A 23106-nucleotide genomic window follows, 5' to 3' on the forward strand; every position below is an offset into this window, starting at 1 on the left:
ATTTTAAAGTGGAAAGGACAAGCGGCACATTTTCAGGGGTTGTGGGCAAAAGACTGAGTTAATGAATGAGATCCAAAAGACAAATCAGCCGTCTGCTGTGACAGGACAGCGCTCAGTCAGATCTGCTTTGATAAGAGCCCGGCCGGCTGTGTGTTAGAGCGGTAATCCTCTGGCTGAAAGTAGCCGGTGACCCACTCTCCCGCCAGGCCTGATTTATCAAAGTACCTTTAAAGACCCACATTTATTTTTCTGTTACTGTTATAAAGTGTTATCCACTCGATTAGAAGTGACCACCTGACGGGTTCTGCTAATGCTAAGCTGGTCAGTCAGGAGGAAAAAGGGGAAAAAAATTCTGATTGTATTTGTAAGCCTATCATGACATGGGCTTCAGTTTTGTTATATTATTGATCACTTTTAGTTTTGGGAGGAAAAAAAACTGCAAAAAAACCAACAAAACCTTTTCCACAAACACACAAAGAACTCTGGAACCAGCTGATGTGTTTGTAAACAAATCGAGGCAATGATTATGACACGTGAAAAGATGAGTCGAGTTTTCTGATTCTTTCCAGTTTAATTATCACAGGAAAACTGAAGTCAAAATAAAAATGAGTGAACTCTTTTACACATGACATTTAAAGGCAAACAGAACTAGAAATGCAGATCAAACCTGATTTGCAGGAACAGAGCTTTTGTTTTTATGAATTATTTTTCCAACAGGGTCAAACATGTTCAATACTTTTTATAATAATATGTCTGATAACAAGAAGGGCCCGCAGTGGTGTGAGAGTTCAGCTCCGTCCACAGAAAGAAAGAAACCAGTAGCTAAATCATAGTGAGTATTAAACAGCTGTAGAAATGTTTCTAAGCTAGCGTCTTAATGCAGGAGGCTCCCGGTTTGGCTGTTCATGACGCAGGTTAGAAAATGTCAACCTGTGGCTTAAGTGAATTCCCAGCTGAGAAGTGCTGGACGGGGTGTATAAGTATCAGACCTGACTCCTAACCACCGGGCTGCTTAGTTGACATGTTGTTAAGTGCTAACAGGCTGATTAAGAACATTAAAAAAAAAAAAGTTGCCAACCTTCCTCTACACCATGCCAGTTAACCCGTCACCTGCTCCCCTGTTTGAACTACACACAGTGAATAATTGTTGAAAAGCTTTGCTCTCCAGATTGTTTCACCACATATCCACTCGTTCTTCTCTCCCATTTCGGTCCCGTCCTGTCTATGGCTGTGGAGGAGCTCCAAATTTAGAGCTCAGCTTGGTGACGAGAGCCATGATTTTGGGGTTGTTCTGATACTTGGCGATGTTGGCCGGGTTCTGGGCAACATCCTGGAAGGCGGCCATCACCTCAGGGTCCTGGAGTTGGATATTGCACAAAAACGGGGTCAACTTTGCTTACCCAGTGCATTTCCAAATCAGCTTAACAAAAACTGTTGGACGTTTTTTACCATAGGTCGTATTGTGATCTTATTGATTCAACAATGCATGACAGCCATGTGTGGCTGAATGATTTATGTCAGGAGTAGGCAACTCCAGGCCTCAAGTGCCGGTGTCCTGCAGGTTTTAGATATCACCCTGGGTCAACACACCTGAATCAAATGATTAGTTCATTACCAGGCCTCTGGAGAACTTCAAGACATGTTGAGGAGGTAATTTAGCACTTTGAATCAGCTGTGTTGGATCGAGGACGCATCTAAAACCTACAGGGGTCCTCGAGGCCTGGAGTTGCCTACCCCTGATTTATGTACTGTTCCGCTCAAGAACTTTAAATCTGGATTTAAATCCAGACACACCAGCCTGTCTGTCACCAAGAACAATGTTGTATTGAAACCCACTTAAATCACCATTCTGATGCTCAGTCTGAACTTCAGTTTGTCGTCTCGATCATGTCTACATGCCTAAAGGCTGCTGCCATGTGATCGGCTGACTAGACATACAGCTGTACCTAACAAAGTGGCTGGTGAGTGCATTGTACCTTCAGCTTTTGGCTGTGACACTAACATTACAATTCTTTCATTGATAAATATTTACAGACTACACTAGACTACATTTACTGATCTAACTGCTGACACTGGCAGTTTACTGTAGAGAGTAGTTTGATTTAAAAAAACAAAAAAAAAAACAGACTTCCCTCAAGGTGCTTTATATTGCCTGATAAAGATTCTACAATGTTAAAGGTGACATCAATGATTTTTAAATGTCAAAACGATGTGATATGTTCCTAAACCAAGCAGAAATACAGTTTCTAGGTGTCTGCCTTTATTGAGGCGCTGGCTACACTGTGCAGACAGTTTTGTCAGTGAGTAAACATTAGAACAACAACTAAATTCATCTCCATGCTGCCCTAAAGGCTAAAATAATCATTTGTTACTGTGTGGAAATACAACAAGCCCCCTCCTGAAGCTCCCCGGTCTAAGTGTGCCCATCAAAATGTTCTATTTGCCATCCTGTCTATGAGACTCTCCTCAGCACCGTGTTACATGTTAAAATGACCAACCCTAACCATGGGACAGCTGTGATGTGATGTGGAGGACAGACTTAGTCACCTTCATGGCATTGAGGAGCTCAGGATCCTTCAGGAGTTCACCTAGACCAGCCATGCCGGGACCAGCTCCGGCTCCACCTGGGAATCCGCCTGGGAATCCACCCGGACCTGCCGAGCAATGATTAGACTTATACTTGTACTTACATGTGTCTAATAAATGGATGCATAACAGAACCCTGACATGAACACACAGCTTCACCCATCGTTCTGACCCTGGATGTTGTAGACGCGGGATGATCAATAAAACAATCAGTGTTTACAGGAGTACGAATTCTGGGACTCCATCATAAGGCAACCGGCAGTAAAATGAGTTGCTTTTGCTCTCCTACCTGGGAAGAATCCTCCTCCGGCCTGTCGTGCTTCCTCTTCCTGTTGCAAAACAATGAATGAGACACATTTATCAGTGTCATACAGTTTTTGGAGTTTTTCACTCCTGGAAAATCAGTGGAATTCCTCCCAGCAACTCACCCTCTGAGCCCGTGCATGCTCCTCTCTGGCTTTCTTTATCCGCTCTTGCTTCTCTTTGATCTCCTTCTCTTCTCTCTTGCGCTCATATTTGCGTCTGTGCTCTATGATTTTGTTGGCCTGAAAATTACAAAGAGTTCATCTGCATTAAGATCTTGTAAACAGATCAGGACATATTGAACTACCTGCATTACTGTTCCCACCAAAAAATGAAACTGTGGCAAAGCGTTTTTTAATCTTTCTCTTCACTGTTACCTTTGGCTGGACCTCCTTCAGCATTGCACTGGCATCCTCATCATAGTCCAGTTTACAGGCTGTGGCCAGGTCCCTGGCTGCCTCCTCCCAGTGTCCCAGCAGCCTGCAGCAGGACAAACATCAATTTACTGACAATGGACAACTAGTTTCCACTTCCACCTTCTTCAGAACTTTAACAACTCACATATTTAATCACTTTAGGACTTATGTGGCTATTTCTAAAAGCTGCTGAAAAGTCTTCAGTTGATCCAAAATGCTGCACCTATAGCACCGACAGAGACTAGACACAGAGATCATATTTCTCCCACATTAGCTTCTCTTGTCTGACTCGCTGCTAAATCCACAATTGAATTTACAATCTTTTTCCTCACATATAAAACCCTGATCAATCAGTCCTCATCAGATCATCCTGTTACTCTCATAGAGCACTTCACTCTCACACTGCAGGCTTACTTGTGGTTTCTAGAAGTAGAATGGGAGGCAGAGCCTTCAGCTTTGAGGCCCCAGTTTGCATTCAGGAGACAGACACCCTCTGAAATATCCTTTAGTTAAGAAGCCACTACTGGGCAACATTAAATTTTCTCTGCTTTCATTTGTCGTCATCTCCCTATGCACTCCTTTTTTCTCTTCCTTCACCCCCAACCAGTTTTTTAAAATAAATAAAACCGAACTGAACTAACTGAATACAGCACCAACAACAGAGATCTGCTTAACATCACCTTCCTTAATCTGACTCACTGAAGTGTTTTTGTCTGTTGTTGGTGCTATTTGGAGCATTTTTAAGGCGCCATTCACACAGGCCAAGAGGAAAAAACGCACATTCCTCCATCTGGTTGGTGATTGGTGGTTGCTGAGGGCTGCTGGCTGTTGCTAGGTGAAAGAGGGTGCTGTACCAAAAAACCTTGTCACATGTAGTTTGCATGGAAGATATCAACTTGTCTGCAAACTTCAAAATTTTACTCTCCGAAAGGTTGTGAAAGCTGAAAAAGTGTGACACGAACCAGAAATGGAGAATATTCGCCTTCAGAATAAAAGCATGTCTTATCACTGCAAACAACACGTTTTAAAAAGGTGCAAGTTTTGCTTAGAAGGGGAACAGTCCATTTTTACTGCATTACATCTTTCATAGTTTCACTACTGCTGGGCGAGTAGCGTGTGCAGCCAAGTCGCTTCCTTCCATGTCTCCTTGTGACCAATTTCAGTGACTGTCAGCAACCTCCAGAAACCACTTGCCAACTGGTCGTGGACTACAGACATTTCCCTAGCAACCAGTGGCTGCCAGTCTAAGCCCACTGAAGCATGGAGACTAAAAATGGAAAATGTGTGCACATTTAGTCTGTGATGTCTAGTATATATATCCCAGGACTAAAGTAACGGGTTTGGGTAATACATTCAGTTTAAAGAGAAATGTCAATCAAACCCCATCACATGATTAAATATTAACAAGCCCATTTAGGGGAGTAATTTAGGCCTGAATGATGCTTTTTTGGAAGTTTACAATGACAGTTTGGTTATGCTGCCTGTTCAGCAGAAGCTCTCTCATACCTGTGAGCTTTCCCCCTCCACTTGTAAGGCTGTGCAGAGTCTGGATTGATGCTGATGGCTCTGTCACAGTCTCTTATGGCTGCGTTGGGTTTCTGCATCTGGATGTAGACACTAAAACGAAGAGAATAACCAGTTACACTCAAAGGCATTCAGAACAGACAGTATCTGAGGGAAGAAGAGGCGGTGGTTTCAACTGAAGGACACGGTGGACGCTCACCTTGCTCTCTTGGCATAGAGGATGCCAAGGCAGGGGTTCAGCTTGATGGCTTCAGTGAAAAGATCCAGAGCTTTCTGCAGATCACCTAAAATATATTTAAAGTGAGACATTACAGATCGTAGAGTCATTTTAATTTCTTCTTCCATGTACCTAATCTATACAGGAAGTGCATCCACTGTTCATTGTAAGCAGACCATCAACCCACCTTCTCCTAGAGCGTTAATGGCCTCCATCTTCTTCTCATTGGCCTGGTCCATCATTTCCTCTGTGACCTGTGGGAAAGTGTGGATATCTATGCCTCAAGTCTCTCTAAAATTTAAAATATAGTAATTTCTCTGGCTCTGAATCTTATTCAGCAGCTAAGCTTCCAACTAAGATAAGGTTTAAATTTTGATTTAATGTATGTGCATAACTTTACCTCAGTGTCTTGAAGCTCGCCCATTTCCTGCGGGTCATCAGTGTCTGGCTCGATCACTCCCTCTCTGTCGATTTCTGAGAAACCAAACACAGAAACACAACATAAATAATTAAGACATGAGCGGTTTGTTCTATAACTTGGAGGTCAGACTATTACTCGCATCAGCATCCCTGCAGGACTGAACCATTATTGTTGGCGGGGAACATTTAGTCAGCTCCACACTAACTGAAATAAGCTCAATGAAATTATTGGTGTAGCTTAAAAACAGCTAGCAAAAACTACACCACATCTCAGCTACCAACAAGGGATATAATGTAAAAACATTCTGTGTTGGGATGTTACACCAATTTTTTTGTGACCACATCAGAATTGTTATATGCATCAGCGAGCTATTTTTCTGCACATGCGTTCAGCCACATCTTCACTGTGCTCCATCTGTCAGTAGCATTAGCTTCTTCAGCCTGGATGGAAAAAATGGAAAAAAAAAAAAAAAAAATTCTGATCTGAAATGGCTCAAGTTGAAGCCAACTGGACTTCTTTTGGGTTTAACGTCTCATCCAGTAAGCCTCTTCAGCTCTAAAAGCTCACGGGATTGTCAGCGTGGAAACGTGAATGGTGGTTAAATCAAAACTGGATGTAGACTGCCTCCTGTTCTCTGTCCAAAATGTGAACATTAGAATCCTCAGGAGAGCATCCTTTGTCCTTTTCAAGGCAGACCAGTCTCATCCTGTAGAAGAGGCGTGTTGTGCCATGTGTCTGTGGAATGGTCTCTCTCATGTCTATAACAAACACTCCTCCCTGCACTGAGTTGTTTAGCTAGGGTTTTGGTCCGAGTGTGTGGCTGGGTCTGAAGTGCTGTGGATGTTAGTCGTGGATGACAGCGTTATTCTCCCCGTCACGCTGCTCCTCACTGGTTGATGCCTCAGGTTCTTTTCGGCGCATTTTTGGTGACTTGATAAAGGCCCAGTTTGGATATCTTTTAATATGTTTATGTCTCTGTGTCTGTTTTCCCTGGTATCCTCCTTGGTGAACTTAATGTTTGTATCCTGATGGTAACTGTTCAAGTAATTTCTCTTTAGTCTTGTTATTTGATTCTTGTGTTAACTCCCTCATTGTTATAGTTTTTAAATAATTAGAATAAGGAATTTAGATGATTGCTGGTCCGAGTCTGTTTCCGTACTAAATAATGATGTTAAGATGCTTTAATAGGATGTAAATAGAAGTGTTTTCTGTTTATAATTAATTAAAACATTAATTGATAAATAAAGGACTGGCAGTTAAAGTGTACTCTATTAACAAAAATCTTGCATAAATTGTGTGCATTATTTGATTTAATCTATTAAATTTACAGCATGTAAATCAAAGCTCCGCTACAGTACCGATTTCACTCTCCTCGCTCTCAGACGGCACAGCAGGCGCAGGCTCAGGCTCAGGAGGTGAAGCTGCGGTGGGTGGAGGGCCACAGGGACAGCCACCCTACAAGTCAGAACGCTTTGTTACGATGAGGTGTAATTTCTGACATTAGTATGAAGTAAAAGGGAATTAAATAATATTTTAGCATCACCTGGCATGAGTCACTTGTCTTGGGTGGTGGAGGGATTGTTGCACCCATGCTGCAAAACAGAACAATAAAATAAACACAAAACACTAAATTTCAAGACATTGTGTTGGAGAAAAAAACAGATATTGTAACAGGGTTACTTCACCTTCACCTGAACATATTGTTTAGTTAATTTCTCAACATTTTAGTGTAATCAAATCATATACACCATCAGATTTAAAGTTACTTCCCTCTCCTTGGTACCACTTTACTGAACCACAGCATGTAAAACTGCAAAAAGTGAGCTTAAATTGAGTAAAACAAGCAGCGCACAAAGTAAGGCTGCTTTAATAATCGCCGTGTCGCTGGTTTCTGATGATGATTTTGAGATCACATCCTGTGTTGTGAGACCCAATCTTTGTGGTACGTTGGCCGGTCATGCACCTCTTGAGTTTTGTAACTTGGTTCGTTGCGCCGCAGAAGTCGCAGCTTGTTTGAAGACACGAGTGTATGGTCGTGCCGGTTTTTAATGATAATCCTGCACAGAGGCTCAGAGATGTACTGATGCACAGAGGGAGATGTTGCAACTCTTTGAAAACCTAAGTTTGTGGAAAGAATTTACCCCCAAAAAGAAGACACTCAACAAAGTCTTGTCTTCCGGTTTTGACTTCTTCTCTTTCTTATCAGGCAATATGATGTGATATTGTCTGAGCCCTGACACCTATCGTTTAGGAGAATACTGCAGCGACTTCTCATAGCTTAACAGCCAGTATAAATGGCTGTATCTATGTGATGATGCATCAGGGTGAGCGAAACGACCACGGCGGACGATATATTGGCAACTTCAAACATTCATTTCGTGAATTTTAATTTCAGATTTTGGCCCACATGCCTCTATGATAATATTTGTGAGGACAGATGCTGGCAAGGTGTACTCACTAGCCTCTTACCCTACCAAACCCTCTTCAACCTGTCCTAAACCTTTAAAGACTTTCTTTTATCCTCACAGGAAGTTGTGTGTAAATGGATCCATGTCACCACAATTCTGTCAGACTCCCAACAATCTGGTGAGCCCAAGAGTGTAGTAAAACAAGAGCTGTATTCATAGCCCACGAAAACACAATTGGTCTGACTCTAGTAAAGACAAGAGTCTGCTACCTTAGTTAAAGTTGCAGTGTTGAAAATCTCACCACCAGATGTCAGTGTTTTGCAGGCTGCAGTCAAGTGATTTCAGCTCGTTTTTAACCAAGTGCATAATCCCATCGAATTTCTGCAGGACAAACTACTGACTGCAGTTCATCTGTAGTGAGTACAGGGTGTCAGTCAGCTGTTTACCTCAGCTGTCAGTGTGTTTCTAGGTCTATTTACACTGGAGGCAGCTGTAAAACTTTGTGAAAGAGTCTGAAACAAATCAGTAGGTCAGTGAGGCTCATTTTGTTCAGATAACAGTGTTACTGAGGTTTGTTCATCACATGGAAAGTGCGATTTTTAGGACACACGAGCCTAAAACTACCTGGCTTAATGTTAGCTTATAACCAACTGTTGTTGTTTAGCCTGTTCATTGTCTGCTCAGGAGGGTCGCATGTCTAATCGGCTGACAATATCCAAATGTGACAATATCAGGAATAAATAAGTACGTTTCTGTTTGTTAGATTTCTCCGAGTTCAATTTAGAAGATGAAGCTTGAGGTGAGGAGCAAGAGGATGATGTTTTATTAAGATGCCATCGTGCGTTTTCACTTCTTTGGTGAAGGGGACTGATAAAACCTAGGTGTGACTCTGCATATCTTGAGTGTGAAGGCGAAGACACAAATTAAATATCACCTCCACAGCACGCGAACTCTTACGATTTCTTTTCTCTTCGGCCTCTGACGTATGCTGCCGGTCTCTACCCACATACAGTGATGTACATCTCAGTCACTGTATTCAAGTTTGCAGGGCAACATGGTGGCTTCAATAAACTTTTTTTTAAAAAAAGAACTAATAGGTTTATGAGAACATCAATTTGTTGGACAATATAATTACACACTCATCGATGTATATTCATAAGCACAATATCTTTTTCTATTAAACAAACTCAAAAAAATAAGTGACTGCACATTTAAAACATATACAAATAATAATACCACAGCTGTTCAGATGAGAAAAATAATAAAGCAGTTTTCTGCATTGCAGAGTTGAGGTATTTATAACAATGGAAGCAAAATAACCTCTGGGGTTTTACTTTAACAATTCATTGTGTTGTGAGGCTTTGCTTTCTGGACCCTACGGTGGGGGGCCGTGTTCTTTACCGTTAGGTGGGCGGAACAGGGCACGTGGTCAACCTACAGTATGTTTGATATCTCACCTAAGCACTTGTTTTGGCATTATGAAAAAAATTCTCTGTGACTCCTTAAACCAGGAAGACCAGCATTAAACAATGGCTTCCCACGGTTTTTAGCAACAGGCAAGTTCCTACTGTACTGACTTTAGCAGCCACGTCCGGAAGAAGCCCATCTCTGGAAGGTGCAGGATCCCGGGATTACCCTCGCACAACTGCACGAAGCCCTTCAGCTCGGCCACTTTCCGTGGGTCCATGCTGCAATTTCACGTCCACCAGACGGAGCTCTACGTGCAGGGGGAAACCAGAGAGGAAAAACAATCAACAGCTTAGCAAAGTCCGGAGTTGTGTTCAGCCGCACGTAAACAAATGACAGCATCCGTAAGCTAGGTATGCTAACGCACAAGGATTGAATGAGCGTGCGCAGTGACCAGCTCCACAGTTCAATATAAAACCAGCAACAAGCGCTACTGAAGCTTTACAAGCGAACCAACTACGCAACGACTACGAGTATTTTCAGGGGTCGTAGGTCAGAAGTTTCTAGAAATATGAATTCATCTGTGACGCGGTGGCCGTTTGACGCATAATAACGTCGTTAGCTTGCTGCACCGCGGGCCGTGATTAATCAAAATAGTTCGTAGATGCAAACATTATTTTCAGGAATAAAAGCAAACTCACCCGGCCGAAGATATGCCTAACTGTCAGTTAAGAAAAAACACACACACAGAACAAGCCTGCAGTCGAGTTTAGTACTATAATACACCTTCACCGACAGTGGCGTCGCTCCTGGGTTTTCATTCAGGCGTGTTATCGGACAGACCGAGGGGGTGAGGGTGGTGTGTGCCCTGAGTTTGGCCTGACAGGAACGGCTCAGCTTCACAGCGCATGCGAATCAACTAAGCTTCCCCAAACTTTGTAAACCCTAGAAGTACGAGATTATTTCATTAGAGGGGTTAATGAACCCAAGTAGTAAACACGTTAACAATTATTTCTTATATAAATATCTGTAAATAGAAATATTTAAAATAATATTTAATATAAATATATATAAATATTTAATATTCTTTCTACTGACATAGTGAACAGCATTTTCTGTAGTTGTACTGGATCATTTTAATATAACAGTGCATTATGATTTTTTTTACTAGTCGTGGATGTATCAGCATCATGACAATAATAATAAATAAATGAATAAGCAAAGTTTATTTATTAAGCACGTTAACAGGCAAACAGTCACAACGCGCTGTATACAAGAAGAGGAACATAAATACGAAAATTAAGTGCAAAAATAGGCAATAAAATCATACAATCCCATCCCACCTTGAACCTTGTCTCGTTATTCCCTGAAATGTCACGTTCAGGGTTAAAATGCACAGGCAGCGTGTTACCTCATCATTGGTTTGGACCAGTTTTCCCGGAGTCTAGCCTCCCAGGCAGTAACGCGCCTGACGGTTTAGGCACTTTCATTTTCTAATCATATACGCTGAATTTCATAGTTTAAATTGCTAATAAATATACATATATTTGTTGTTTCTACCATGTAGTAGAAATGCTAGAAAGAAGCTCCTGTAATATTCTGCATTTTTTTTTTCTTGTTGTAAGTTAAAATCATACTAAATAATAGAGTGACAGTGATGTGCTGGTTTCTAGTTTAGTAGTTTATTCTGAAACAAACCTACATGCATCCCACTGCCAGAAATACTGTTAAACACATTAAAAATAAAATTCATTCCATTTATTAAAACTTATTTATAGACGTATTTAGATTTTTTATCAGAGAGCAATGTTTGTGACTTGATTTTAAAAGCAGCAGGACAAGCAGACAAGCTGATGGTGTATTTTATGGAGGACATACAGTGCCTCAATGAATCAAATAAATACATCATTCAGTAAATAATAAAATGTGATAATTAATTAAAATATGAAATAATACATTAAATAAATCTATACATAATTAATTTAAATATCAATAATGTCATTTAAAACATTTAATAATTTATTTGTTAAGAATTTTAATGAATTACATTTAATTAATTGTTTAACTAGTTATTTGATTCCTTTTGGCTCGATGGCCTCCATTTTACTGAGTGTACAGATAAGTAAAATAAAAGCTCACTTGTAGTCCATTGCAGGTTCGGTTTAACAAGTAGTAAAGGGAGAGGGTTCCGCTTTTCTACCTGGGAAACCAAACTCAGGGCAGTAATTCTCCTGATCTACAAACGAGCGTGGCTAGCAGATGTGAGAATAGTGAGCTAGCTAGGCGTAGCTGTCATTCAGGGTACATATAACTGCTGGAGGAGAGACTGTTAACCTTGGTAAGTGATAATAAGTTACTTCAGAGTGTCTCTGTGAATATGAGTGCTCGGTAGTTCGCTGACTGTCACACTTTGTTCCGCAGGGGAGCGACATGCTGTGACTGGTCGGTGTCCTCAAGTTGCAGCAACAATGTTGCTCTCAGCGAGCGCCTTGGTGAGGACCGCTGTCAAGCTGATGCCACGGACCTGGAGTGGAGGTTAGAGACAGGAACTTTACAATCACTACAGTGACATTACTGTGCAAAAGTCCTGAACCATGCCTCGTTTATGTACGTTGGGTGAAACTGGATTTAAAAAAAGTCTAGAGACAGTATATAAGGCAATAACAGAGTTTGAATAATTCTAACCAGCTTGAAAGTCAATATTTGGTACGACCACCTTTATTCTCTAACGAAGTCTAATGTCTTTTAGGCAGCTTTCTTTTCATTTCTTTAACTAGTCTTCAGGACTAGTTCTCCAGGATTCTTGAAGGACATTCAAAGCTCTTCTCTGGATGTTGGTTTTGTTATGTTCTCTGTCAACATGATCCCACACTGCTTCAATAATGTTGAGGTCTGTGCTCTGGGGAGGCCAATCCATGGCTGATAGTGTTATTGTGTGTTTTTCTAGGTATGCTTTTACTGTATTGGCAGTGTGTTTGGGATCATTATCATCCTGAAAAATCAATCAGACACTTTCCACATAGTATCCAGTTGTTAAGTGATCACGTATAAACCCTGTTTTCATTAAGGCTGGTGTCTTTTTAAAGTGTTTGTATTGTGTTCATTTTAATCTGAACAAGCCCTTAAAATAGTCAGTGGTCACTGGCTGATCATCTCTCTGGGTTTTTATTACCGCCATTTGTCTGCAGCGCGTTGTAAAGCTCAGTTGTTTTACACCAGCTTATGGTTTGGGAGCCACCAAATATTTGAACAGGTCAGAAAAGAATCACTCTGAGGCTAACGAAGATTTGAATGGGTACATGAAGCTGAGGGTCAGGAATTTTTTTTCATAGCGAGTAATCCAAACTATGCAGCAGGATATCAGTGACTAACCTCGTGCTGGGGATGGATCATCATAGGCGTTCTGCTGACTGAAGTTTGGTCCGTTTTCAGCATCTTTTTCCTGCCGTATGATTGCATTTGTCTTTGCCCATCGGTGTCCCTCACATTAACTTTCACTGAGGGCAAAAAAGTTACCGTTCATCCTCCAGCTTCACTGTGCTAATGTGTTTATATTTTCCATTTTAACCATAGCTCTGTCAGCTAGCCCAACTTCAGTAACCTTACAAACATTACTGCTGTTTAGTTTTCTGTCTTCATTTATGTCCAAACTGATTGCTGAGCTGTACTTTTAGTTTTTCAGGATAACTCAGTCAGAATATGGTATATCATCTTTGGATAGAAACTAGCAAACTTACTGCCCACTAACCTCTAACTCCATTAAACTTCATAAATCCTGTTTTTCGTGGATGTCTGGATCTTAAACTTTATTGTTACACCTGGTAGAGCAGCCACACTTTTTACTTAATTACAAACTAAAGAATTTTGACACTTTTTAGCTCCCAGTGTTGCGGCAGTGTTTGTTTGAGTTTGGTAACTGAAGAGGAGTTTGGACCCTGAAACACGAATGACGTCAGACTTAAAAGGCGTATTGCATGGTGGATCAAAGTCTGATGGTACTTTTCTGCATTCATAATTCCATCAATTTTGACAAGATCCTAGGGCTGCACGATTTTGCATAAAATGAGAATCACGATTTTTTTGCTTAGAATTGAGATCACGATTCTCTCACGATTTTCTTTTCCAGTATAAATATTTATTGCACTTATTAACTGCACATCAACTTCGTAACAGTTGAGACTGAACATAAAAACAATAAATGAACATAAAAACAATAAATGTCTCACATTTTGTCGTTGCTGCAAAATGTTGTACTGCTTGTAATTCCGTCTCCACCGTAGCTCGACACTGCGTGTATAGAGCAGGTAGTGCAACATTTGAAAAATAGTTGCAGGACGGCACTGTGTAGCGTTTGTCTAGGGTGTTGATCATTTTCCTAAATCCCTCGTTTTGCACAGTGTTGATGGGAGCCATATCTTTAGCCAGGTGATAAGTGATAGCCTCCGTAATTTCTTTGTGCCTGCGAGAGTTCGACGGTTATGGGGAAGCGCTGTATAAAGTTCCCGTTATTGATGTGGTTGACCGGGACGGATTTTCTCCTGTCACTTTCTTGGCCTTTACAGCTTCGTCATCTCTCACGTGCTCTCCGTTGTTTTTTCCCTGCCAGCTGGTGTGGTATAAGGCTCTTGTCATTTGTTGAGCAGGAAGAGTGAGCGCTTGTTTTCATGCAGATTATGTCCCGGATCAAAATGCGGTACAATCGTCACCTTTTTTTTTTTTTTTTTTTTTTTTTTTTAAATCGTTGTCATTTGGAAATGAGATTGCACATAAGTATGAATTAAGATCGCGATTTTCTAACGATTAATTGTGCAGCCCTACAAGATCCCCAACACCACTGGCTTAACAGTGGTACAGACACTCACTGTTGTACCTCTCTCTTGACTTCCCCTGTACGTACTGATGACAGTTTGAGCCAGAAATGTCACATTTGGATTCAAAACTCCATCAGACCAGTTGTCACTGATTTTTGGTCCAGTTCTTGTGTAATTTGGCGTCCCTCAGCCTTCCACTGAGACCGTTTCTAGTGACCCTTCAGTGAATAGTAGGTGGATCAGCAAAAAGTTCTTATGGACACAGCCACCCCTGTGCTTCTTCGTTTGGCTCAAAACTGTAGCTTACATCCACTGAACTAAACTGACATGTAGTTACAATGCCATGATTTTTTTTTCTTCTTCCTGATTTCTTTATTTATTTATTCCATATGCGTCACATTTATGTGGTTCAGCTAATGAATATGCAAAGATGTCCTGAGAAGATACAAAATGTGGTCCTTAAATGAAGATTGAATTTAAAAAAAAAAAAAACTAGTTAAATTGAAATTGCACTCAGCTTTCCAAAAATGTGGTTAATCACAGTTCATGATTTAACAAAATACTTTTTCACATTGGGACAGGTAGGTTTTTTTTCTCCTTATTAAATGAAATATTCACTTAAAACTGAATTTTGTATTTACTCAGGTTATATTTTTCTAAGAAAAAACTGTGTTTGTTGATGATGTGTACCGAATATGCAAAAAACGAAGACATAAGGGAAATGCTTTTTCACAGCACTGTACATATAGTCTACACTAACTTCACCATTGCTTCAACCTGTAAAATACAGCACATGTTGATGCTCAGATAATAAATATCTAATATAGTCATAATAATTTAACATTGTCCAGCGGCGCCGTGCTTTTTAGTTGTTTATATAAAGGTATGTTTTGTATTCGCTCTTTAAAAAAATAGAACTTCAAACCTTCACCACCAGTGGGCAGTGATTTACCAGTCGCTACACTGAAATGTTTTTTGATGTGAGACGCTGTTCTATGCTGATAAAGCCGCTGTGACGAAACTTATTGGTTTGCGAAGCCTGGAGCTGATCATTTTCACACACACACCCCCCGGTGTTTTTAAGATGGATGTGATGAGTGATGGGTGGATTAGACTGTGAAACCCCCACTCAGTGGTTTATTTTTACTAATTGAATTTAATGTTCAGTAGGACTTGAAACTAGCATTGAGGCTATAATCCCATCTGGATAGACATCAGTGAGGCCCATTTTACCCTGGGACAAGATTGCTAAATGACCCCCCCTTTTTTTAAAAATGGTTTTGTATGAAAAAAGTTTTACATATTGGCTGAAATCAGACACATAATATTACATTTGCTCTAGTTTTACACTTAAAAAAATCTGCTAATGTCACAGGGCCTAAATCACTCACCAATTTTAATAGTCAGTTGTCCCATGACGTCCTGTTGTTACCTAGTAACATGAGCAAAAGGTAAGTAGGTGGGAGATAATAGATTTAGTCAAACTGAATTGACCACAGCACCTGTTTGCAGCATGTGTTTACAGTCTGTGTGTGTTTCTGTCTGTAGGATGTATTTGGTGCCTGTGCAGAAACATTTCTGTGAAACCTGGTGGGTTGAAGCCAAAGACGGTTCCACCTCGTTACCTTGGCCAGCCCAGTCCTTTCACTCATCCGCACCTCATCAAACATGGTGAGTATTGTTTACAGTGGACAGCTGATCTTGTAAAATGTCATTTCTTCATTTATTTTTTTAAGGAAAGCATGCTTCTCCTCAGGTGAGGTAACCCCAGGTTTGAGCCAGACAGAATATGAGCTCCGCAGACACCGACTGGCCTCGCTTATCGAGGCTCAGGCTGAAAGACTCGGACCTTCTGCTTCCTCCAGCACCCATGTGGCCATCATTTTGTCTCACCCAACTAGATACATGACCAATGACATCCCTTATCCCTTCCATCAGAACCAGGTGAGCACTTGGTTCCAAGGTGCATTCAGTTCAGAATTCTTCAGAAAGGAGAAAAAATTGGATTTTCCTCTTCTTCCTTTTCCTGGGTGAAATTTTATTTTGGTCTACTGAGTACTTCTTGTAATTTTAGCAAGTTTTTACTAATTCATCTCAAAACATATTTTCCTCAGGATTTCCTCTACCTCAGTGGTTTCCTCGAACCTGACAGTGCCTTGGTTCTTCACGGGAAGGGTCGACCAGACCAACTATTTTGTTCGTCCCTCGCAGAGACCCGGGAGAGAACTGTGGGACGGACCGCGGTCTGGGAAGGACGGAGCAGCTGCTTTGACCGGCATAGAGAGAGTTCATAGCATAGAAGAACTTGGTGCTGTACTCAAGAGCCTGAAAGGTGGGTGCATGGGAGTGGGCAGGGGGGATTACTCTTTGCAATCCTGCAAAAAACAATGTGTTATGGTTTATTCCTTCCAGATCACTAACTGCGATATCTTTCTCTGACAAAGCAAAAGGAGGTCCAATGGATTTGGTTGGTCAGTCTGAATTACGTATGTTGCTTGAATAAAGAAACAAAATGACACTGCTTCAGGGTCTTTCACAGACCTTATTATCATATTGATCTATCGATCTATCGATCTATCGATGGATGGATGGATGGATGGATGGATAGATGCGCGCGCAGTGTTTTGGAAGCAAAACTTTTGCCCAGGAGTGTCGGTCTTAACAAATTAACCACAAGGTCAGAAAATCTGCAAAAGACCCAGAAGCATCGAATGAACGAATCACATTTGTTAGTGATGTTGCTTTGCTCAGATAGTGCTCTCACTGATGCAGGCATGCAGTGCCCTTAAGATGTCATTTCCCTCTGTCCAGCAGCTGAAGCTTGGCACAAATTAAGCCATGCATTAGGACTATGATCCTTAATAGCAAATGGATGAAAAAGAAAATTCAGGGTGTCAGTCAGACCTCACCTGACAGGCCTAGACTCGCCTCAAGTCCAGACTGTAGCACAACTAAAATGCTTTGGTGGAAGCTTAAGAGAGCTGTGCATAAACGAATGCCCACAAACCTCAATGAGGTGAAGCAATGTTGTAAAGAGTGGACCAAAATCCCTCCACAATGATGTAAGAAACTGATAAAGTCACACAGTAAATGATTACTTCAGGTTATTGCTGCTGAGGTGGGTTGCTCTTCGTCTTCATAAATGAAGAGCAGGTGTATTCAAGACTTCACTAGATGCAATAAATAAGGATTCTAGAGTTCTGCAGTCTGCGACCCGTTAATAATTGTTCTGTGTTCACATTTTTTTGTTTCTGCACCTGCGGATCTGTGTCGATTCTTTTATCCCTCAGCTGTAAAATGCTAATGGGGTATTATCATCACCCCACCGAGCAGCCTGGTGGGCAGCATGGATATGATAACTCAAGAGTGAGAAAGTAGGATTTTCAAATTGATACCATAGGTGCATCTACTCAAAATCTGGGATGAGTATTTGACTTTGACCTCAAGGTCAAGATCAGAGCTCAAGTTTTGTGAAAATCACCTAGGCTCTTCAAATTTAAACTGCAGGTGCATCTACTGGGAGGCTGAGGGGCAGCACCCGCCAGTATTTTAAGTTTTTTTTATTGACTGATGTGAAGACGTTCTTATTGACAGGACGGTAGTAGAGAAAGACAGGAAGTGTGAGGTAAATAAAAATGCAGTGCAACAAAGATCCAGCTGCTGGAAGCCTTGGGTGGAAAAACTTAAGTGGACAAGTAGCACAGTTGTTGAATAAATGCTTTCCTATTTCAGTCCCTAAACTTTTCATTCAGGTATTAAAATATTTTTCTTTTTTTTTCTATTTAGTTCTTTTATCACTTCACAGATTGTGAATTCAAATTCACTCTTAGCATTTCTGTCTTCTCTGATCCTCTTCCAGGCACTATGCTGTGGTACGATACTTCTCAGCCGGCTCACCCTCGGCTCCACCAGGCTCACGTGTGTCCCGTTCTGGAGGCGGGGCCGACACCGCGCACTCTCAGACCTCTCATACACTCTCTCAGGGCCCTCAAAAGCTCAGCCAAGTGGCTCTCATGCAAGAAGCGGGTCGAATCACGGCACAGGTTGATGTTTAAATTGGTTCCTGTGAAGCTCTTGAAGACTCCAAGTGAATGTTAGATTTATAAAGCGTACTTGCAGCAGCTCATATTGTTATCTTTCAGGCTTTTAGGAGGACAATGGCTCTGTCTCAAGGAGATGTGGATGAAGCTGTTCTGTTTGCTAAGGTGACTTCTGTGATGACCTTTATTTCTTCACTGCCTTTACGTGTGTACGAGCAGTCATTATCTTTGTGTCTTTCATTGATTAGGCTCATGATGTAATTATTAGAACGGTAAGTTTATTGATTTTTACAGTTGGAGAAGCAGCATTGAAATTTTCCAAATTTACCTCCTAATTTCATGAATCTGCTTTAAAAGAGCAGGTATGGAACTCCAGAGAGTTGTACCTTAAACTGAAAATGCTGTTTAAGTCTTACAGTGTCTACTTTACTTGTTACGTACTGTGCTGTGCAAAAGTCTTGAGCCACCCCTAATTTCTTTATATTTACTATTAGCAGCCTGACCCAAAACACATTTAATCCCATTTCTTTTGGTTGAATCTTTGAAAATTAAGAAGTCTGATAGGCCTCCAAATAGCCCGGACCTCAACATCATTGAAGCTGTGTGGGATCATGTTGACAGAGAACAGAACAAAATGCAGCCGACATCCAAAGAAGAGCTTTGGAAGAAGCCTGGAGATCTATTCCTCAAGACGGCTTAAAGAAATGACAACAAAGCTGCCTAAGAGAGATCAGACTGTGTTGAAAAATAAAGGGGAAATATCCATCCACCCATCCATCCATCCATTTTCTTCCGCTTATCCGGGCTGGGTCACGGGGCAGCAGCCCAAGCAGAGAAGCCCAGACCTCCCTCTCCCCAGCCACCTCCTCCAGCTTATCCGGGAACACCAAGGCGTTCCCAGGCCAGCCGAGAGATATAATCTCTCCAGCGTGTCCTGGGTCTGCCCTGGGCCTCCTCCGGTGGGACATGCCTGGAAATCCTCGCCCAGGAGGTATCCTTGTCAGATGCCGAACCACCTCAACTGGCTCCTTTCGATGTGGAGGAGCAGCGGCTCTACTCTGAGCCCCTCCTGAATGGCCGAACTTCTCACCCTATCTCTAAGGGAGAGGCCAACCACCTTTCGGAGGAAGCCCATTTCCACCGCTTGTATTCGCGATCTCGTTCTTTCGGTCACTACCCACAGCTCGTGACCATAGGTGAGGGTAGGCGTAGATCGACCTGTAAATTGAGAGCTTCACGTTTACACTCAGCTCCCTCTTCACCACAACAGACCGGTACAGCGTCCGCATCGCTGCAGCCGCTGCACCAATCCATCTGTCGATCTCCCGCTCCCTTCTCCCATCACTTGTGAACAAGACCCCAAGATACTTAAACTCCTCCACTTGGGGCAGGGTCTCGTCCCAAGTGGAGGGGAAATATCACATTTTCAAACTTATTAGAATTGTATAAACACTGTTTGTGCCTTACATACAGTATCTCTGTGTATGTTTACACATTTTTTTTATACATTGCTGCACTTATTTACCCTTTTTCTTGCAAAATATAGAAGAAGGCTCGAGTCTTTTGCACACTGTTGTATAATAACTGAGTTTATAGTCATTTCTCAAGTACATATGCCTATTTAACATAACCTTTTTTTCCAGTTTGATTTTGAGAATCGGATCCATGGTGCTAATTTTCTTGCGTACCCTCCTGTGATTGCTGGAGGAAATCGAGCTAACACTCTGCACTACATAAATAACAACCAAATAATCAAGGTAATTACTCCATGAACACGTCAGAGGACACTGATATTCCTGAGAATAATTAGTTTACATGTATTTAAGTAGCATATATGACTCATTATGTTTTGCTCCCTCCTCTTTGTCTCCTCCATCAGGATGGTGAAATGGTGTTGCTGGATGGTGGTTGCGAATACTTTGGTTATGTCAGTGATATCACTCGAACGTGGCCAATAAATGGAAAGTAAGCAAGCTGATTACACGGACAGTTAAAATATTTGGCACCAACTGTTTATAGAAGTGATAGTTTCCTTAATGAGCTCATGTGTAAGCACTACATTACATTATGAATAGACAAAGATCTTTCCTTGATACTCTATCAAAGAGTAAAATGAAAAGTCTGTCACATTCCTCTCACTGAAAAATGCCATTTTGCTGTCTATAAATGCAGGGGGTGATCTAGCTTTTGGAAACTAAACTACACAACTACAATCGCTGATTGTAGGTTTGAACCTTTACGCCTTGTGTTGTTGCAGAAGTTCTTTACCATCTGTTGTCATGACATCGCTAAGGAGGGTGTAACATAGAGTGACGTTGCCATTTGTGCATCGTAGCACATGATTCAGTGTAGAACAGTGTAAATTTGTCAAACTTCATTTTACACTCAGGTTTATTTAGTCATCTATTTGGTCCAGTTATTTGTTTCCAGAATGCATCTGTTTATAAAGGTGGTTCACATCACCTCAATCCTGGTTTGGTGAACATGGTATTCAACCATAAACATCATTTTATCTGATTTCTAGAATTTAGGTCCCTTAAATTAAAGAAACTGTAGTCTGTGTTTTTGAAGGTTGATCAGTTCCAGTCACAGAAATAAACTGGGTTTTTTTTTTTGTTTTTTTTGTACAACACTAGATTCAGTCCTGCACAGACTGAGCTCTATGAATCCGTCCTGGAGGTCCAGCGCTCCTGTTTATCTCTCTGCTCTCCAGGCGTCAGTCTTGATCACATCTACAGCACCATGCTGGCTCTGCTGGGACGACAGCTTAAGCGGCTTGGCATCCTCGAGGCCAGTACCAGCGACGCTGAGGCGCTAAAGGTAATAATTGGAAAAACAGTGGGTGCTCAGATTGGTTGGTAGATTGTTTGTGTACTTTACATTTAATGAGGCTCATCTGCACAGTCTCATGGTCCCTAGAGGAGGAGTCCAGACAAATCTTACTTTTCCTCAGAATTTTTACACATGCAGCGGACTTCAAGTAGTCGTCAAAGAAGTATAAGAGGAATAACTACTCTGTTGTCGGGTCTCCGACTGTCCGTATCTGCAACAGAGTATAATTTAGGCTTCAAAAGGAATGGTGACGTTATATTCTTATGAAGTCAGATTTCCCTTTCAGTATTACAGGGAATATGCTCCATGCTGGACTTCCATTCATCTTTTATTTTGGTGTTTTAAGTGCTCTTTAATGTGGTTGTGCTTTGTTAAGGTTTATGTGAGCTTTGACTTTATTTATTTATTTAAATTCCAGGCTGCAAGGCGGTACTGCCCCCACCATGTTGGCCATTACCTGGGCATGGATGTCCACGACACTCCTGAACTATCTCGCTCACAACCTCTTCAGCCAGGAATGGCCATCACCATAGAGCCAGGTTTAAAATCCACACGGCTGCACGTGCATGTAAATGCTCTGTCCTGTTACCATTACGGCTCACGTTGTGTCTTGCTCCAGGGCTATACATCTGTGAAGACAACGACCAAGTGCCGAAGCACTTCCGAGGCCTGGGTGTCCGGATTGAGGATGACGTGGTGATCAGAGAGAAGGGAGGACCTCTGATTCTGTCCTCTGACGCACCAAAGACCATCGCTGATGTAGAGCGGGCCTGTGCACAGAGATAGGGCAGAGAGAGAAAGAGAACTGACCGAGTGCTACTCACTGCTATCTGTTTATATCATGAGACTCAGGGCCGTGGTGCATTACAGGTGGGAGCACACTATAAGGCTTTAGTTTTCAAGTCACAACAACCTGTTACCCTCGCTACTCTGTCTATGAAATACTGGCTGCATTAGAACAACTCAGCTCCAAGACATAAAACCAAACAGCCAAACATTAAGTTACAATTCTTTGAAGATATTATTTACAAAAAAAAGGCAGATTAGATTCTTCCATCAGTGAGCCAAATCTGACACTAAAGTCTAAATCAACATCTACAAACAACAGCTAACATTCTGCTTTACTTAAAAATTAGATCCAGCTACCATGAAAGTATTTTACATCATAAAACCTGTTTGATTCTCATCATGTTTTCTGAACTACTATGGTTCATTTTCTTATCTCACTGAAGAAGTTGCACACAGAAGTGCATAATTGTTTTCCAGCTCATAATGCAGTACAAAGGATCCAAACCCTGAATACTGAACAGACTGTCTGGAAAGGCTGCTCGTCATAAATCTGGAGTTATTGTGATGTCGTCATTGATCTGCTGAATGTGAAAAAAGGTCACAAGAGAGTCAGTGTGTGCTGGATTTTGTTTTTCTTTTAACAGAGAGGAGAGTTGTGTTCTTTTCTAAATTATTGTGTAATAAAATATTTCCAATATTTCTTTCATAACTAATAAATTCAATGGGTTTAACTTGGGTTACTTATGGAGGATGTTTTGTTGGTTGATCATAGGGAGAGACGCCTTTCCTTCACTATATTATAGGGGTCAGTTGTCCCCTTATGTCTTGGACAAAAAGGACAGTATTGTAAGACCATTCATTCAATTCAGTTTTTATCTATATGGTGTAAAATCATGACAGAATTCGCTTCAAGGTGCTTTATATTGTTAAGCAAGAGAGAGAAAATCCTAATAACTCCATAAAACCAAGCACTTGGTGACAGCAGGAAGAAAAGGGTCATTTTTAACAGGAAGAAAGTTTGAGCAATACCAGACTGTGGACAGACCAGCCCTAATTCAATGCTTTATCAAAAATGAAAGTTTTAAGCCTAATCTTAAAAGTAGAGAAGGGGTCTGTCTCCCGAATCCAAACTGGGAGCTGGTTCCAGAGAAGAGGGGCCTGAAAGCTGAAGGCTCTGCCTCCCATTCTACTTTTAGATACTCTGGAAACCTCAAATAAGCCTGCACTGTGAGAGCCAAGTGCTCTTTTGGAATGATAAAATTCATGAAATGCTTTGTTCCTACTGTCAAGCCTCAAGGTTTAAATTTAAAAGATCTCAGTGCATTTCAGGTGAAGGCTGGTATATTTATACT

The 23106-nt window shown here is 41.3% G+C and overlaps 2 protein-coding genes across 4 annotated transcripts; one reads left to right on the plus strand and one right to left on the minus strand.

The window, feature by feature from the left end:
- Window positions 1-546: 546 nt before the first annotated feature.
- On the minus strand, window positions 547-10140 carry st13 (ST13 Hsp70 interacting protein). 3 transcript variants are annotated; one of them, XM_031749502.2, is made up of 13 exons: window positions 9984-10140; window positions 9453-9592; window positions 7011-7059; window positions 6826-6922; window positions 5447-5520; window positions 5234-5300; window positions 5029-5113; window positions 4812-4922; window positions 3267-3369; window positions 3015-3131; window positions 2876-2915; window positions 2548-2654; window positions 547-1357 (listed from the first exon to the last, which is right to left on the minus strand). In XM_031749502.2, the coding sequence occupies exons 2-13, from the start codon at window positions 9560-9562 to the stop codon at window positions 1223-1225; spliced, it is 1095 nt and encodes a 364-aa protein (XP_031605362.1). In that variant the 5' UTR covers window positions 9563-9592; window positions 9984-10140; the 3' UTR covers window positions 547-1222. The 3 variants fall into 3 exon arrangements, with proteins under 3 accessions (XP_031605362.1, XP_031605360.1, XP_031605361.1); XM_031749500.2 differs by having other exon boundaries at window positions 2548-2657; XM_031749501.2 differs by lacking the exon at window positions 9984-10140 and adding an exon at window positions 9710-9892 and having other exon boundaries at window positions 2548-2657.
- A 1257-nt stretch (window positions 10141-11397) lies between these two features.
- xpnpep3 (X-prolyl aminopeptidase 3, mitochondrial) lies at window positions 11398-22163 on the plus strand. Its single transcript, XM_039610916.1, is given in 15 exon segments — window positions 11398-11620; window positions 11704-11817; window positions 15642-15764; window positions 15850-16037; window positions 16208-16277; window positions 16280-16309; window positions 16312-16425; window positions 17953-18087; window positions 18090-18136; window positions 18236-18298; window positions 19777-19890; window positions 20013-20098; window positions 20770-20953; window positions 21384-21504; window positions 21585-22163. Coding segments are annotated over 14 exon segments (1509 nt in total). The 5' UTR covers window positions 11398-11620; window positions 11704-11750; the 3' UTR covers window positions 21752-22163.
- Window positions 22164-23106: the final 943 nt, after the last annotated feature.

The sequence above is a fragment of the Oreochromis aureus genome, linkage group 4 (genome assembly GCF_013358895.1).
Source record: "Oreochromis aureus strain Israel breed Guangdong linkage group 4, ZZ_aureus, whole genome shotgun sequence".
In the NCBI taxonomy this organism is placed as follows: domain Eukaryota; kingdom Metazoa; phylum Chordata; class Actinopteri; order Cichliformes; family Cichlidae; genus Oreochromis; species Oreochromis aureus.

Excerpts from the sequence above, each read along its gene's own strand:
- st13 (XM_031749500.2), bottom strand. The coding sequence starts at position 9,562 with ATGGACCCACGGAAAGTGGCCGAGCTGAAGGGCTTCGTGCAGTTGTGC. Across the intron at positions 6,923-7,010 it reads AGACAAGTGACTCATGCCAG|GGTGGCTGTCCCTGTGGCCC; the intron begins GTGATGCTAAAA and ends TCTGACTTGTAG. Across the intron at positions 5,114-5,233 it reads CATTAACGCTCTAGGAGAAG|GTGATCTGCAGAAAGCTCTG; the intron begins GTGGGTTGATGG and ends AATATATTTTAG.